A 17513-nucleotide genomic window follows, 5' to 3' on the forward strand; every position below is an offset into this window, starting at 1 on the left:
CCGAATATGGAGTCAGAAACCCCAAGTTCAAGGTTATTTTTAAAAATTTATTTATTTATTTAATTTTTTTTTTTTGGAGACGGAGTCTCACTCTGTTGCCCAGGCTGGAGTACAGTGGCACAATCTTGACTCACTGCAACCTGTGCCTCCTGGGTTCAAGCAATTCTTCTGGCTCAGCCTCCCAAGTAGCTGGGATTATAGGTGCCTGCCACCATGCCCGGCTAATTTTTTGTGTTTTTAGTAGAAGTGGGGGTTTCACCCTGTTGGCCAGGGTGGTCTCGAAATCCTGACCTCAGGCAATCTGCCCACCTCGGCCCCTCAAATTGCTAGGATTACAGGTGTGAGCCACCATACTTGGCCAAGTTTTTTAGTTCTATGAGGACTTAGTTTTGCTGATTTCTAGCATCTGTGTCTGTAAAATGTGAATAATATCTACTGTTCACACTTGATGAAGACTTCATAAGATAATCTTTGGACTTTCCCCACAGCTACAAAAGTAAGTTATTAATACATGAAGATTTTCAGGAGTCTCTCTGCTATCATCATTTAGCAGTAACCATACCTAACGGATCAATCATTCACTCAAACTGTCTATACTCAATATAAGGGTCTAAACTGTCCACAGAGTTCTTTGAAGAATGAGTATTTTGTATACAGACACAAGTGGAATGGTAAAGAGAAAAGAGGGCTATATCAGTCAGGAGAGCTGAGCTCTTATCTCAGCCTTACACCTGACTGGCAGGTAATCTCAGGCAGGTCTCTTCACGTTTTTTTGCAGTCAGTTTTGTCATCTGTAGAATAAGGGATTTAGACAAGATGATTTATAAAAATCCCGTCAACTCTAACATCTTATGGTTTTATAATGATTAAAAGAAAAAAATAAGGACAGCCTTATGTACTGCAGCCTTAGCTCCTATCTAGTACTCAAATGAGTGATAGAAAATAGAAATGTCTCATCTAACACATATTTTAACGTAGTTGAAGAATTCAGTCAAGATAGAAAATAGGATCTCCTTTAAGGAAAACATAAGCTAAACGTATGCACGAGCCCAATCACATGGAAGGAGGAAGAAAGAGGTCCTGGGGAACTCCAAGTTCAAAGGTGGTAGGTGCCAAAAGTAGGAAGGGTCTGTGGGCCACCCAGAAGATGACTGGCAAGTGTGCCTCAGTAAGAATAGTCAGTAAGAACCTGTCCCCACAGATTTTGACATGTCATGCTTTCACTGTTGTTTCTCTCTAGTTTATAAATTTAGTTTATTAACACAAAACTTATTTAGAAAAGAGGATGTAGATTTTTAGGTAATTTTTATTGTGTAGGTTATTTTTGGTTCTTCATTTCTAATTTTATTTCAGCCTTGTCCACAAATGTGTCCTGCCTGATTTCTGCTTTGAGGCAAAAAGTTTCGATGTCATTTGCGGCTAAATTGTGTAGATGTTTTGTTAATGTATCAAGTGCATGAAATAATATTTGTTTTCCTGTTGGGCATATGGTTTGTGTGTATGTGTGTGTGTGTATACATACAGACATGTATTATATATATAAAATATATACATTATATATATATATATTTTTTTCTTTCTTGAGATGGGAGTCTCACTCTGTTGACCAGGCTGGAGTACAATGGCACAATCTTGGCTCACTACAACCTCTGCCTCAGCCTCCTGAGTAGCTAGGATGACAGGCATGTGCCACCATGCCCGGCTAATTTTTGTACTTTTTGGTAGAGATGGGGTTTCAACATGTTGGCCAGGCTGGTCTCGAACTCCTGACTGCAGGTGATCTGCCCACCTCAACCTACCAAGTGCTGGGATTACAGGATTGAGTCACCGCATCCGGTCTGGTTTGTACATATTTTTAAAGAAGGTTGTTAGATATGATAGTCAAACACTGTGTATCTTTTTTTTTTTTTTTTTTTAGATGGAGCCTCAACTCACTGCAACCTCCACCTCCCGGGTTCAAGTGATTCTCCTACTTCAGCCTCCCGAGGAGCTGGGATTACAGGCGCCCGATACCATGCTTGGTTAACTTTTTTTGGTGGGGAGGTATTTTCAGTAGAGACAGGGTTTCACCATATTGGTCAGGCTAGTTTTGAACTCCTGACCTCAAATGATCCTCCTGCCTCGGCCTCCCAAAGTGCTGAGATCACAGGCGTGAGCCACCATGACTGGCTTAAATACTGTATATCTTTACTTATGTTTTGACTATGGATTTTTCTGTTCATTTCTATCATTTTTTTGCTATCTGTATTTTAAAGCTTGTTAAAAATGCATAGAGATCATGATTATTATACTGACATGTTAGTTCATTTACTAGTATGAAGTATTCCTCTTTCCCTCTAGTTTCTCTAATATTAACCTGGTGACATTTGATTTTATTGTTACTATTTTCTTGATATATGCTCCTACTCCGCGAGTGTCAGTCATTTTTCAGCTTTTTAAATGTAGTTGTGTTTCTTTTCATTATCATCTAGCTGGATTTTATTTTTTGAAGTTCAATCTGTGTCCCAGTTTTCAAATGGCAATTATTCTTATAGATAATTGAAAGATGGATGGATAGATAGATCTGGAGATAAATACAAACACACTTTTTAAAATTTGTTTAATGATTTGTTTTATCTTTTCTTCTCCATTTGTTATATTGATCATGATTCTCACTATTTTATTTATTTTTAATGTATAAATATTGCCTTATATAGAAACAAATATTTTAGTTTTTCCTTCAAAGAAGCTATAAGAACAATAAAATAAACAGAAATAAAGTAAAATGAAAGAGTAAAAATCAACAATAAAATGTTTTAAAATCTTCAATAAAATAGATAGAATGATTCTTGAACATGTAATATTGACTAACATTTATGAAGTCCAGTTATAAGAAAAGAGAGGAGTCCACCACCCCAAATAAAAGATGTATAAACACTTCACTGAAGAGATTAACATTGCTAAACATCTATCAATAATTTTCAGTTGACAAAACACTTATATATAATAAACAACTACCTACACAAATAGGACTTTGACTTTTGAAAAAATGGCTCAGAAATAAGTAGGTACTCTTCAAAAAACTAATTATCAGTGCATTAACTAAAAAAAAAAAAAAAAGTAAACATCTACCTCAGAATGACATAATGCCTGGATAGTCACATGGGTTGATTCTATGAAACTCTAATTAAATAACAAATTTGCCTTTTGTATATTTCAGAAAAATGTAAAACAATTAAAGTAATTCAACTTGCTTGGTAAGACTAATGTTATATTGACTTAACACAGCACAGCATAACAAGGCCAATGCAAGGACACTATAACCCACTTTCATTTATAAATTTACCACAGAATTCCTTACTCAACAATGTAATAAAAGAAAATAAAACTGTATCTCAACTAAGTCTAGTAGCATAAGACTAAATGCCTTCAAGGCCCAAAAACTTAACAATTAGGGGGAGAGAGTTTTGGTTTAATACAGTAACGAGTGGTTAGGCCTGTAACAAACTAAAGAGTACATAATTATCTAAATGCCTTATAAACTGGTTTTTATAAAACTGTGTGAGAATAAAAGCCACAAGTACACAAGAGAAGTGTTTGGGTAGTTTGGATATCCTAAAATAGGATTTAGTAATAGACTTCAACCTCCCAAAATAAGACTTTCTCTGAAAGTTCATGTTTTCCTGATTAGTGTCAAGCGACAATAATGCAGGAATCTATGTGGCCAACTAAAGTGACCCTTCTATGAGAGGCCAAACTGAAGATGTAAAGTGCTCCAAATTGTCCTATGAGAAATGCCAGTGAAGAAAAATAATACTTTAAAACTTTGTCAAGAAAATTAAAGTTTTAAACTCTGTTTTTTTGTAATTCTTAATTATATAAGAAGAACCACATACCTCTAAATGTTATATTCAACCATTTATTTGTGGGCCATTCTTAACATATTTATGATTATTAATTTTTCATCCATTCTTCTGACAAGTGTGTACTAGGCTGCTATTTCATACTGGAACAGACTTGATACTATCTACACTTGATACTATCTACACTTGATGCTATGGTATGGGACTGAACCTATCTTCTTGTTATTTGTGAGATTTGCATAATTTCTGACACTAAAACCCCTCAAAGACAGGGCAAGTAAAAATCTACAAACTATTTTTACTTAAAATCTCATTGGAAATTCCTAGATAAAATATAGCAGATTTAGGCCTGGTGCGGTGGCTTATGCCTGTAATACCAGCACTTTGGGAGGCCAAGGTGGGTGGATCACCTGAGGTTGGCAGTTCGAGACCAGCCTGACCAACATGGAGAAACCCCGTCTCTACTAAAAATACAAAATTAGCCAGGTGTGGTGGTGCGCACCTGTAATCCCAGCTACTCGGGAGGCTGAGACAAGAGAATTGCTTGAACCTGGGAGGTGCAGGTTGCGGTGAGCCGAGATTGTGCCATTGCCTTCCAGCCTGGGCAACAAGAGTGAAACTCTGTCTCAAAAGAAACAAAAAATAGCAGATTTAATTCAACAGTTTATTAAAGAAATAAGGCATCTTGATAGTCTAATGGTCTGTCTCCCTATCACGTTGTCTAAAATATTAGGTCCTCCACACATATTTCTTTTATGAATGAATGCATGCCAAACTTTGTACCTAAGGACTGAAAGAATCAGAAGTAAGTACATTCATTTCTTGGCTGTAAGAAATTTTTAGTAGATAGATAGATAGATAGATAGATTGATTGATAGATTGATAGATTAGATAGATAATAGATCAGAATAATGTAATAGATGCAGTAACGAAAGGAATCACAAACAGCTAAAGGAACATTGTAGAGTGAAGGATCAAGAAGTCAACAAAGGTTTCACAGAAGCAAGCTCTGACACCAGAAAAGGTTACTAAGATTTTACTGGGGGAAATCATTCTAAATGGTAGTAAGATGATGTACCAAGTTGGAGACATGTTGAGTGCTACTCAGTTGCTTTACATATTCTGATGAAGATTACAATGTTCCCAGCAGAAAGGCATTTTGCTAGAAGTGGAGTATTGTTACATTGGTTGCATTTAAACCTGCGTCCACAGTGAACCACTCCTCCAAGTATACATACCCTAGTGTATTTGCCTCCAACCTTGATTCTGACTTGCCTTCACCAAGAGGAGACTGGATATGCAAGTAAAATGCAAGCAGAAGCTGGATAAGCACTTGTGTATAGGGGCTTGTCTTCCTGGAAGCCAGCTGACATGTAAGATGTCCTATTAAGCAAGCTAGGCAGGTAGAGATACATAGAGAAGAAGGTGGAAGACACCAGCTATCCCAATAATTCCGTATGAGGAAACAGACGTGATTGAAGAGGACCTCTTACACACCAGCCCAAGTAGACACCACATGGAGGAGAAAAATCACATAGCAGGGCCTAATCTAAATTGTAGGATCATTAAAAATAATAAGTTGTTGTCCTGAGCTACTAAGTTTGGAGTAAATGGCTATGTGGCAAGAGAAAACTGAAACAATGGAAGTTACTGCAATGATGATAACTTTGAGGTTTAATCTAGGGTCTATGCTGCCAGGAAGAAAACTTTTATTCTTCAACACCATTCCATTCACAAATATAGCACATTGTGGATCATTTTGAATTGGCTTTTAACTCAGAGGAGGAATCAAATACTGAACACTAAGGATATAGGTGCTATTTCTAGGATAACGTATTTCTGGCCAAAATATCTCTTACTTTTTACCTAATGAAGCTAGTTATGGATGAAAAGCTAGTTACGAGATGCAGTCACCCAGTAAGGTAATCAGTCCTTGCTTTTTACTGTTAATTTCTCTGTTCCTTGGAATTAATAGTGTGTATAGTAGAAAGTTACTGTGTGTTATGACTGTAACACTGTGAGGTACTTTTGACCCCTGTTTGACAAAGTCAAAACTCTTTTCATTAGTTGGCTTAATTTGTTCCTTGGAATTAATAGTGTGTATAGTAGAAAGTTACTGTGTGTTATGACTGTAACACTGTGAGGTACTTTTGACCCCTGTTTGACAAAGTCAAAACTCTTTTCATTAGTTGGCTTAATTTGTTCCTTCGAATCCCAATTTATCTTTAACATAGACAGTTCATTATTAAGAACAACTAACAGCCATCCTGATCTAATTCTCAACAACCATGAAACCAAAGTTCAAAAAAATCACTTTGAAGTAAATGCTTTTAATTTTTCCCATGTTAAAAAACAAATGTAATAGAATTTAAGCTTTATCTTTTTTGCTTTGTAGTTTTTGAAATATTTGGAAAAAATAAATCAAGAAACAGCAAGTTTTAAAGAATTATTTAAATACCATATGACCTCTTCTGAGAAGTAAAACTTAATTTTTCATTTGTGTTTTGAAGCACAAATTAGCACAGCCAAAAATTAAACAGAATATAATGTCAGGCGCGCACACACACACACACACACACACACAGACATAATATAGATTCTATTATTTTAATCAAACTATCAATATTTTTTATTCATTTAAACTAATATAGTCCATTATTAGTTAAATGATGAATCAACAGATATAAATCATCACCAGGTTATAGAGGAAAAAATCAAATATCAAGTGAAAACTTTGACATTTCTTGGTACTCAGCACATATAACTGTTCTGTTTCCTACTATTAATTATGATTTCCCCAAATCATTCTCCTTAGATTTGCTTCAATCCTGGGTATAGGGTACTTTAAAAGCAAATGAATGTAAGGAACAGAGCTAGTGTTTTGTTACCTAACTGAAGAAAATGCAGCTCAAAGGGTTGGAAGAACAATGAACTGGATCATTGCTATTGATTGAACCACCTGTCATGTGTCAGGCAGTCAACATACAATGGTGAAATAGGAACTATTATTATTGTCATTTTACCAGTGAGGAACCGAAGATCCAAAAAGTAAAGAAGAAGGAGAAGCAGAGGGAGGAGAAAGAGTGGGAAGAAGAGGAGAAGGAGTGGAGAAGAAGAGAGAACAGGGAGAGGAAAAAGCTTGCTGATAGTTACACAGTCATAATGGGGCAATCCAAATGTTCATTGCTATATCCAGCTCCAAAGTCTGCTGTTTTCCCCTTTCACAACATTGTTTCTCCAATGTTAGCTCCAGAGCACAGACACTATCTCCTTGTATATATATATATATATATATATATATAAAAGAATTTGAGAAACCAAGAGAATAAAATAATTGATTATTACTGTGCAACTACTGATAATGTAAGTTATGGTGCAAAGATTTCAACTCATGCATTCTCACTGTAGAAATGACGCTCTTAACAATTACATTATATTGCGTACTTCAGACACTGCATCTGTGAGGCTGGAAATGGATGACATAGAAAAAGGACATTCAGAGAACAGGAAATAACTCTAGAAAATGTAAAGCATGAGCCAATATAAAATATTCATGAGAATACTTGGAAGATAAGGTTGAGGTTATCTTGAAGAAATCCCAACAAAAATCATAGAAAATGAAGAAAGAAAAAAATAACTATTGAATATGATAAGAAACATCTGAACGTAAAGAGTTTCAGAAAGATTTTTAATAGAAGGAAATTATTTAACAAAGAATATACAAAAATTTCCTGGAAGTGAAGTTTCTGAGTTTTCAGATTATGGCAGCAGTGGAAGTTTGCCACTAGGATTTCCCATCAGTAAGAACTTGCTGTTCAGGTGCAAGGAGTACAGTCAGCTGACAGCCTCCAGCTGTTTCCAAGCCTCTAGCTGTTTCCACCCTCATCCTATGCCTCAGCTTTTATGCTCAGGTCTTGCTCTTCCCAAGCAACAACCAACCAGTGACTCAGAATGAGAGGGGTACTAGGTCTTGGCCAATTATACTCAATTATATCCAATGTTGGATTCCTCTAAATCTTTATTTGAAATATTTGTTCTAGAGCTCTCCATTGGATTGGTTAAAACCATCAGATCCGCATTGTTGTCTGAGGCTCTTCTTATCCAGTCCTGCTCCCTTCCTCAGGAGTTTTCCCCTAAGAAATCTCTTGCATTACAAACTCCATCTCAGTGTCTACTTCCCAAAGGACACAGTGGATATCAATAATTGATGGGATGCACTAAGTATCCGGCATAACAGATGATAAAAGGTTTTCACCAAAGTACATCATTGTGAAATCTCAAAATGAGAAAAGATTCAAAATTATGCTAGAGTATAAACAAATAAACAAAATCAAAACAGGTCCTGTGCAAAGGACTGCGAATAGGAATGGTAGTAGAGCTCTCAGTAACAATGCTGGAATCCAGAAGAAAATGAAGTTCCTTCAAAATTCAAATGGGTCAGTACTTCTAACATAGAATTTCATACCCAGGAACACTGGATATCAAGTTTGAGGCTAGAATAGAGACATTTTCAGATACACACAGTTTTAAGAAGCTTACTTACAAATAGCAAAATAAGGAATTGAGCCAAGAAGGAATAAGACATAGGATTTAGTAAATAGTATCCAAATTATAGAAAAATATAAAAGGAATTCCCAGAGTGCTTATGAAAGTTAAGTCTAGATGCAGTTGGCTACAAGCCTAGAAAATAACCCATCTAGTTTGGAGGAGATAGTTTGAGAGGGTAACTCTAAGAAGAAAATCAAGTTATAATACTCGATGTGTTTGAATATATTCAGAGAAAATTTAGGAGTCTTGGCAAAACCTTTGGGATAAAGAAAAGTATGTTAAAAAAAGCAAACAAAGGGGTCATTGTTAGCTTAAAAAATACAGAAATGGTACAAAACACACACACAATTATAGAATATACTGTGTTGTAGGTATGAAAATAGTTACAGAGACATAATGATGTGAAGACTAATGATTAATTTGGCTAAAAATGCTGATATATCCACCTTGAAAGGAGGAGAAATAACTGTGTTTATCAGATAGTGAAAGATGGAGTGTGAGGGGACAGGGCACTGCAGGGAACATTAAGACCTAAGTCTTAATAATTCATACTTTTATAATGGGAAGCCAATAGCTATCAAAAGATAAAATCCAATAATGGCAATAGAAGGATATTACATGGAAACACGGTGGGAAATAACAAAAAAAAAAGCAGATAAAAATGTTAAAAAGTAGCCAGGCGTGGTGGCTCACACCTGTAATCCCAGCATTTTGGGAGGCCGAGGCAGGTTGATCACGAGGTCAGGAGATCGAGACCATCCTGACTAACACGGTGAAACCCCGTCTCTACTAAAAGTACAAAAAATTAGCAGGGCATGGTGGCGGCGCCTGTAGTCCCAGCTACTCGGGAGGCTGAGGCAGGAGAATGGCGTGAAGCAGGGAGGTGGAGCTTGCAGTGAGCTGAGATGGCACCACTGCACTCCAGCCTGGGCGATTGCGCAAGACTCCATTAAAAAAAAAAAAAAAAAAGAAAGGAAAAACAGTTAAAAAGTAGCTCCTCTGGCATAGAAACTAGGAATGGGTGATGTGGTAAAGGATTGGTTTTCATTGTAAATCTCTTAATACTGTTTTGGATTTTAAAATGTGTACATGTAGTATAACACTTTGATAAAAAATAAATATTGAGGAAAAACCCAAAGAACTGAAAAGTTGGAGAAGCAAGCACTCCTAAGTAGGAAGAAGTAGGTGTGCTGATTTCTAGTAAAAATATTTTGTAAGTACATGCATTGCCTCTCTCTCTTATTATTCAATATAGACCAACTTCCTGTACTACCCCCTCCTTTCTATTGGTAAATACTTAAATAATTGCAGTTATTAAAATGCTACATAATATAAAGTAACTACAGATTGACATGTCCATATGTTATTTTCTGACTAAAGAGTGAAGAAAAATGGACTTACCTAAATTGGTGAGGAGGTAAGCAATTTTTTCATAAGCCTGAAATAAAGAGAATACATAGTGAACATTATTCTTCTCTTTTGGAAAAGGCTGGTATTTACACTATTTGAAAAAACATCTATAATGTATGTCATACAGTGGTTATATTTTACATTAAATAGAAACGTATTGAAACTTAGCATGTAAGGTTTTATATAAACATACATGAATAAAATTGATATACATGTGAATGTAAATGTGAGTGAACATATATGTGTGTGTAGATACACTTGTAATCTGTAATAATGAATTTTTTCTGGTAGCTATCTTCATTTTCATTTTGTAAATCAAGAAATGAGAAAAAGTCCCTAAAAGTCATTCAGCTAATCAATGGCTGAGCTGAGATTTGAACTCAAAATTACAGAGTTTTTTGGCCAGGCAAGGTGGCTCACGCCTGTAATCCCAGCACTTTGGGAGGCCGAGACGGGCGGATCACCAGGTCAGGCGATAGAGACCATCCTGGCGAACACTGGGAAACCCTGTCTCTACTAAAAATACAAAAAAATTAGCTGGGCGTGGTGGCGGGCGCCTGTAGTCCCAGCTACTCAGGAGGCTGAGGCAGGAGAATGGCGTGAAGCCGGGAGGCAGAGCTTGCAGTGAGTGGAGATCGCGCCACTTCACTCCAGCCTGGGCGACACAGGGAGACTTCATCTCAAAAAAAAAAAAAAAAAAAAAAAATCATAGTTTTTTTTACTACACTGGAAGGTGAAATGGAAGTCTGAATTCTGTACTACTGATAAAGAAATTTCTAAACTATGACAAAAGACTGTATACATTTGTATTTGTAAAGAACAAATTTATTTTTGTAGTTATTTAAAACAGATGCATAAGTCAAATCTGTTGAATCTGTAAGTCACAATAGATTTTTCTGATAATATTTTTCCTCTTCTGCCATCTTTTCCCTTCTGCTGTATACTCTGACCAATATTTACATAGACTCAAGGAAAGGGCATACATTTCACAACATTCCAAGTAAATATAGTTGGGAAAGTATTCGCTATAGACAGAAGTACTTGTGGGTATATGTATGTGCATGTGACTATTACCTCATAACCACATAATTCCATAAAATATTGTTTAGATTATCATTTCCAATAACTTTGCCTGTTGGCACGAAAAATTAAAAGTATGCATCTGGACATATTAAAAGTTGTTCACCTTCTCTGAGAGTTCTTTCAGTAAAATGACTGTCATTACTCAGCTGTGATTTAAATCTGTCCCTTCCTAAGATTTAAAGTGTTATCTGGAGACAGAAAGATTACACTGAGTACAATACTCTCATTCTCCTCCTAGTGCAGGTTTTTTGTCTTTGTTTTTGTTTTAGCTATACACAAACTATAATTTTCAAATTTTAGGATAAGATTACTGTGAACTCATGAACACCAAGAGATTCCTACTATAACGGGTTCTTTTTCATGTCCTATTTATTAAGTGAGATAAACATAGCAGGGTCTCCAAGGAGTACAATAGGATAGACTCGATCGCCCAAAAAATAGTACTTGAGCACCCACTATGACTCTAGCACTGAGTTGAGTTCCTTTGTGGGGATTGAAAGTTAGTTCTAGTTAAATAATTGCCATTTGGCTTGTGCCAAACAGTGCTTTACATATATTATTATTCCTTAACAACGATGTTGTTACACAGATCCCCATTCTACAGAATGATTCCCATTCTACAGAAGAAGAAACTAAGTCCTAGAATGTCAGGCACCTTAGTGGTGAGACAGCTCTACTAAGCAAGTAGCAAAGTCAGGATTGACTATCTTGGTTGTCTAGCACCACCTACATCGTGCCTTGTCACATAAACGATTTCCTTTTTAACTATTTATTTATTTTTGAGACAAAGTCTGACTCTAACGCCCAGGCTGGAGTGCAATGTCATGATCAGAGCTCACTGCATCCTCAACTTCCTGGGCTCAGGTGATCCTCCCACCTCAGCTTCCAAAGTAAGTAGCTGTAACCACAGGTACACACCACCATGATGCCTGGCTCATTTTCTTTCTTTTTTTTTTTTTCAGAGATGGCTTCTGGGCATGTTGCCCAGGCTGGTCTCGAAATCCTCATCCGCCCCAGCCTCCCAAAGTACTAGGATTACAGACATGAGCCACCACGCCCAGTCCTGTTCAAATTTTTGTCTTAATATCTAGCACATGGAGTCACTCTGCAAACTTAGGATGGAAATATCTGCAACTGATGCACTAGGGGGTTACAATAACACTGGGAAGAAAGTTATAAATTACAAAAGATGCCATAATGCTTTTGGAAGACTTTCTGGGGTATTTGCAAACCTGCATCATCCAAGGCCCAAATGCTATGGCTGACTGGCAACATCACTGATGAACTACAAAATCAGTTCAAGCAGAGTGAATTGTTAGATCTCAAACTACAGACTACAAAGTAAATAATGACTTAAATATACCCAACTGTATGGTGTCTGGCAGCAATCACTTTGGCAGTACAAACAAGCTGTGAATGTGTGCATGTGTGTGTGATTGTGTAAAGTGGAATGAGTAAATGCTTGTTGGGGAAGACGACAAAGGGCTTCAGGGCTGGGCCCTACCTGATACACACCGGATAACACATTGGAGAACCTATACTTTAAAAAATCAGCCACTGGCCGGGCGCGGTGGCTCAAGCCTGTAATCCCAGCACTTTGGGAGGCCGAGACGGGCGGATCACGAGGTCAGGAGATCGAGACTATCCTGGCTAACACGGTGAAACCCCGTCTCTACTAAAAAATACAAAAAAATTAGCCGGGCGAGGTGGCAGGTGCCTGTAGTCCCAGCTACTCGGGAGGCTGAGGCAGGAGAATGGCGTGAACCCGGGAGGCGGAGCTTGCAGTGAGCTGAGATCCGGCCACTGCACTCCAGCCTGGGCGGCAGAGCGAGACTCCGTCTCAAAAAAAAAAAAAAAAAAAAAAATCAGCCACTGATGCATTTAGTAAGCTGAAATTCTCTTATTCATATATATTAATTAGGTTAATATATTCATTATTAATTTCTAGTGCATCAGTTAGTGTTTTAGAAACCAAACAAACCTGAATCAAAAAGACATAATCTCTACTTTCACGGGACTCAAATTTCAGTGGGTAGAGATAAACGGCAAAAAAATATGTAATTGGTTAGGAGATGAAAAGTGCTCTGAGGGAAAATAAAGCAGGCAGAGCGGATAGAGAGTTTTGGTAGACACAGAGTACTGTTTTATAGAGTATTCAGAAAAGCCTCTTCAAGAGGGTAGCATCTGAGCAGAGAAGTGCATGCAATGAGGGAGGGAGCCAAGCAGAAATCTCAGCTAAGTATCTTTGAGACACAGAAACGGGAATGCCAGTGCTCTGAGACTGGCACGGACTTGATGTATTTCATGAACGGCAGGGAAGTTAGAAAGAAAGGAGTGGCAGCAATAAGACAGTGAAGTAGTAAGAGATGAGTCATTGCGATCTCACAGGGAAACACTTTTTCAGTGCACAGTAGGCCATGGTAAGGATTTTAGAATTCATTCTCAGCTAAGACTTCACCATCTTCCCAGTAATGCCTTGTTTGGGGTGTTATGCAAAAACCAGTTTGGGAGAAAAAGAACAGCAAAGGCAGGAAAAGGACATGGTTATTGTGAGGGGGCATAATAGGTGGTTCTACATGGGTCTTAGAACTTTTTGTCTTTTAGTCATGGCCCCACAATTCAGCCTTCACTGTGAAAATAAACTCCAAGCTTTTACAGAATTGAAAAGAGCCTGCCATTTTCCAGTAATCTACTTGTCTGAATTTCTAGAAACTATGGGACATAGACATAAACAAACTAAACAAATACATTTATTAAAAAGCCAATCCTCTTATGAGATGAGTCGTTTGACATTACCTCTTTTCTTGGTTAAGATGCATGGTCCAACCCTTTGATCCATCCCAATCCACAATAGCCTATTTGCATTGTAATTGGTAACCAGTGGTAACCAGGTATTAAGGAAAGTTAGGTGTATTTTGAGGCCTTCAGTGATCAGGCCCGTGAAAGAAGTATAGGGATGTATGCTCTGGACTCTAGAGATGGGAATGGATCAACAAGGGAGAAAAGTCCAGAACCTACATGGAGTACTTACTTACATTAGCCAAATGTAGATAAGATTTCTTCTTTTTTTGTTATAGAGTGCTCTGTGCATGGTACATGGATTTTAAAATGAGAGGAGGAAAACCAAAAGGAGTTCATTATTTCATTTAAAAATTAATTAGACTTAATTAAGATTTTAATTTTAGTTTAATTTTAATAAAATTTAATTTAATATTTATAAAATTTGACTTTAATAACCTTTTAAGTTTTGATTAAAATAATTTCACCATGCTGAAATGATTTAATTAGACTAATTCCAGATTTTTCAAACTCTAAGAGTACTTCTATTCTGATGTTTCTATAAATTTCTTAAAAGTTACCCTTTAATCATGAGGCCAGGCAACTGTCATGCTGCTGTAACAGGTAAAATTAGTTAAAGTTGAATTGTCAAGCAACAAGAATATGCATTTTTGGAATAATTTTGCATATTTAATTTTCACTAAAATATTTTTAGTAACATATCCTGATATAATAGTACCATGCTACTTTTGATACCTTAAAGTAGCATATCATTTTCTGAGGGTAGCAAAATAAAGAAGAAAAACGGTAGGCTTACGAAAGAGCAATTCTCAGTTTCAAATTCTGTCTTTGTAGTTGTTTAGCTATATGCCTGAAAAAGGGATGTTAAAAATAATACATTGATATTTTGACTATTGTTAAATTAAATTATGTGTAATTTAATTTTGGAAGATGTAATTTCTGATCTTGATTGTGCATCGAAATTACCTTAGCTCTCTTAAATTAATGATTTTCTAATGCTGTTTGAGGGGTTGGCTGGATAAGAATTACTAGACAGTATCTTTGAATGATTTGTTTTAAATACAGATTTCTTAGCCCAACAAAGGAGATTCTGAACAGGACTCAAGAATCTGTATAGTTTTTTTGCCAGGTGTGGTGGCTCACGCCTGTAATCCCAGCACTTTGGGAGGCTGAGGCGGGTGGATCTCTTGAGGTCAGGAGTTCGAGACCAGCCTGGCCAATATGGTGAAACCCCGTCTCTACTAAAAATGCAAAAATTAGCCAGGTGTGGTGATGTGCCCCCAACTACTTGGAAGGCTGAGGCACGAGAATCGCTTGAATAGAGGAGGCAGAGGTTGCTGTGAGCTGAGATCCTGCCACTGTGCTCCAGCCTGGGAGACACAGTGAGACTCCATCTCAAAAAACAAAAAAATTAAAAATAAAAGAGAATCTTTAGTTTTTCAAAAGTGTTCCAGGTGATTTGATGCATAGTAAAAATAGAAAATACTATTTTAAATTACTTTCATGACCTGTAAGATGGACTTGTAACCAAATTTTGATTGTTTTAGCCCATATTTTTCTCCCCAGTTAAATATTTATTTAGGAATGCTATGATCCACCTATTCTGAAATGTTTAGAAAATGTATAGTCTTTGGTTATAAGTGTAAATTAAAATAAGTGCTGCAAACTTGAAATACATTAAAAATATGATCCCAATAACAAAAAATAATTTTGAGCACATACAGTAAGCAAGATGCTAGGTGGTGAATAAAATATTTCGCCTTTATTTAAAGACTTGGACATACAAAAAGGAGGACGCTACAGTCCTTGTTCATAAGGAGCTTACGCTCTGATAATGGGAGAAATGACATATCCTAAGCACTGTAACAGAAGAATAGTCACAAAATGGGTTGCTTAATTCTTCAGAAGAATCTGATTGGAGGAATAACGTCCAAACACCCTGCGAGAAGAATAAACACAAAATTCAATTCTACATACGTTATTGAAAAAAATGCTTTATGAAGGAAGTGACCCTTAACTGTAATTTTCAAAGATAAAGAGATATTCGCCAAGAAGACAAATTAAGAATGGCATTCCAGGAAGCACTGTGGAGAAACAGACAGGGTTACAGCAAAGTTCCCTGGGGGACAAGCAAAAGTGGTTCTGTAGCTTGGAGTACAGAGTGATTGGAAAGAGAGGTAGCAAGAGACAATTTTTGCCAAAAAGAGAATGGAAAAGTGGTTTTTAAACAATGGAGGGCCTCCCAGGCCAGGCTAATGAACTTAGAATTTATACCCAGTAAATACAATAGAAACCCATTAAACAGCCTCAAGCACATGGTAATCACATTTACTATATAAAAAAGATTCTTCCAATAGTCCTGTGAAAGGGATATAGGAAGAGTTTAGATTAGAGACAGGAAGAGTTTAGATTAGAGACAGGAAGACTAACCAGTTGGAAGCCTGCTGCAACTGTCCAAGCTAAAAATGACAACTAGCTGAACTAAGGAAGGAGAAGCAAGGATGATGAGCAAAAATGAGTAAGAAAAATGTAACAGAAGCAAAATTCACAACAGTTAGTCACTGATACTGTTAAGGAGATAAAATAAATAATTAAGGACTAGTTTAAGGTTTCTGGCTATGTACAGAAACAGAACTATGTTAAAAGTTCCTAATCAAAAAAAGAAAAGTCTGACTGATTTAAACTATTTTTCCATGTCTATATTTTGTAATTCTATGTACATGGATTATATTTGAAAAGCAATTTTGATCACTAAAATATTAATCTAAGTCCTTCATTTGGAGAAAATGATGATACAGGGATCCTGTAGTCAATCTATTAACAACCAAAAAGCATATTTTTATTAGCTGTCTATTTTGTTTTGGTCTGAAAATAGCATAACAAAAGGTAGCACTTCGTTTTCTAAATGAATACTTTTGATGGTATAATATTTCACATTAATGGTTTTAATCTAGCCCTACTTGATTAAATCCGCAGGTTAATCCTGTGTATTCAGGTGAATCAGAGGGCTATTTAATAATCTGTGATGTGCTTTAACATCCTGAATAGAAAGAGAATGCATAAATTCAGAAGATCATTGTTATTTTATACTAATTAAATCTGAGGAATATAACCATCTTCTTACATTGTTTATGTTGGCTATATTATAGTTCACTTCCTTTGCACTCAATTCATTTTATAATCTTCTCCTGAGTTAGTTGCAAAAGCAAAGGAGAAATATTTATGGTCTATTCCACTTCTCAAAATCCCTGAATCTTTATGCTAAATTGCCCAATAAGTAGAAATAGATATTTACAAAAATAGGAGGTAGCTTCTGGTTTCTCCCAGGAACTATGATTGTTTTATAGCACTAAGAAGTTACATGGGTTCTAGTATTCAATTAAGTGGAGCTGGTGGGATGTTGAGGCTCTCAAAAGGTTGCTTCTATGATTCAAATAATACTCTCCTCACTTGCCTTCTGAGTTCAGCCTTTGTTTTCTGTAAAATGCAAGTGCTTTGGAGGAAATAATACATTAAGCCTCATTAAACAAATAACTTAAGAGCAAGTTGTACTGGAACTTTATAAGAGAAAGAGAAAGCCGTAGGTATGAGAACCAGTTGTGATTCCAGGGAAGGTGTGGTAACTGAGAAGGGGGTAGGAGGTGGAGAAGAGTGAGAGTTTAAGGGATTGAACATTAAGAAGTAACTGGAATAATATAAAACTGGAGTCTGGTTCAACAATGAAAATTTCAGCCATATCTTGATTTCTGCAATGTCAGTGATAATATAAAGAACTATTTTGGGCTGCGCACAGTGGCTCATGCCTGTAATCCCAGCACTTTGGAAGGCCGA

The 17513-nt window shown here is 36.5% G+C and overlaps 1 protein-coding gene across 1 annotated transcript in view; it reads right to left on the reverse strand.

Annotated features, from left to right (window-relative positions):
* Positions 1-17513, reverse strand: part of ANO3 (anoctamin 3) — a 158030-nt gene that overhangs the window by 27442 nt on the left and 113075 nt on the right. Inside the window, exon 14 of the mRNA XM_033205367.1 lies at positions 9792-9828. Coding sequence (XP_033061258.1) covers positions 9792-9828 — 37 coding nt within the window. The remainder of the gene's footprint in view (positions 1-9791; positions 9829-17513) is intronic.

Source organism: Trachypithecus francoisi, unplaced genomic scaffold, assembly GCF_009764315.1.
Source record: "Trachypithecus francoisi isolate TF-2019V2 unplaced genomic scaffold, Tfra_2.0 Lachesis_group8, whole genome shotgun sequence".
In the NCBI taxonomy this organism is placed as follows: domain Eukaryota; kingdom Metazoa; phylum Chordata; class Mammalia; order Primates; family Cercopithecidae; genus Trachypithecus; species Trachypithecus francoisi.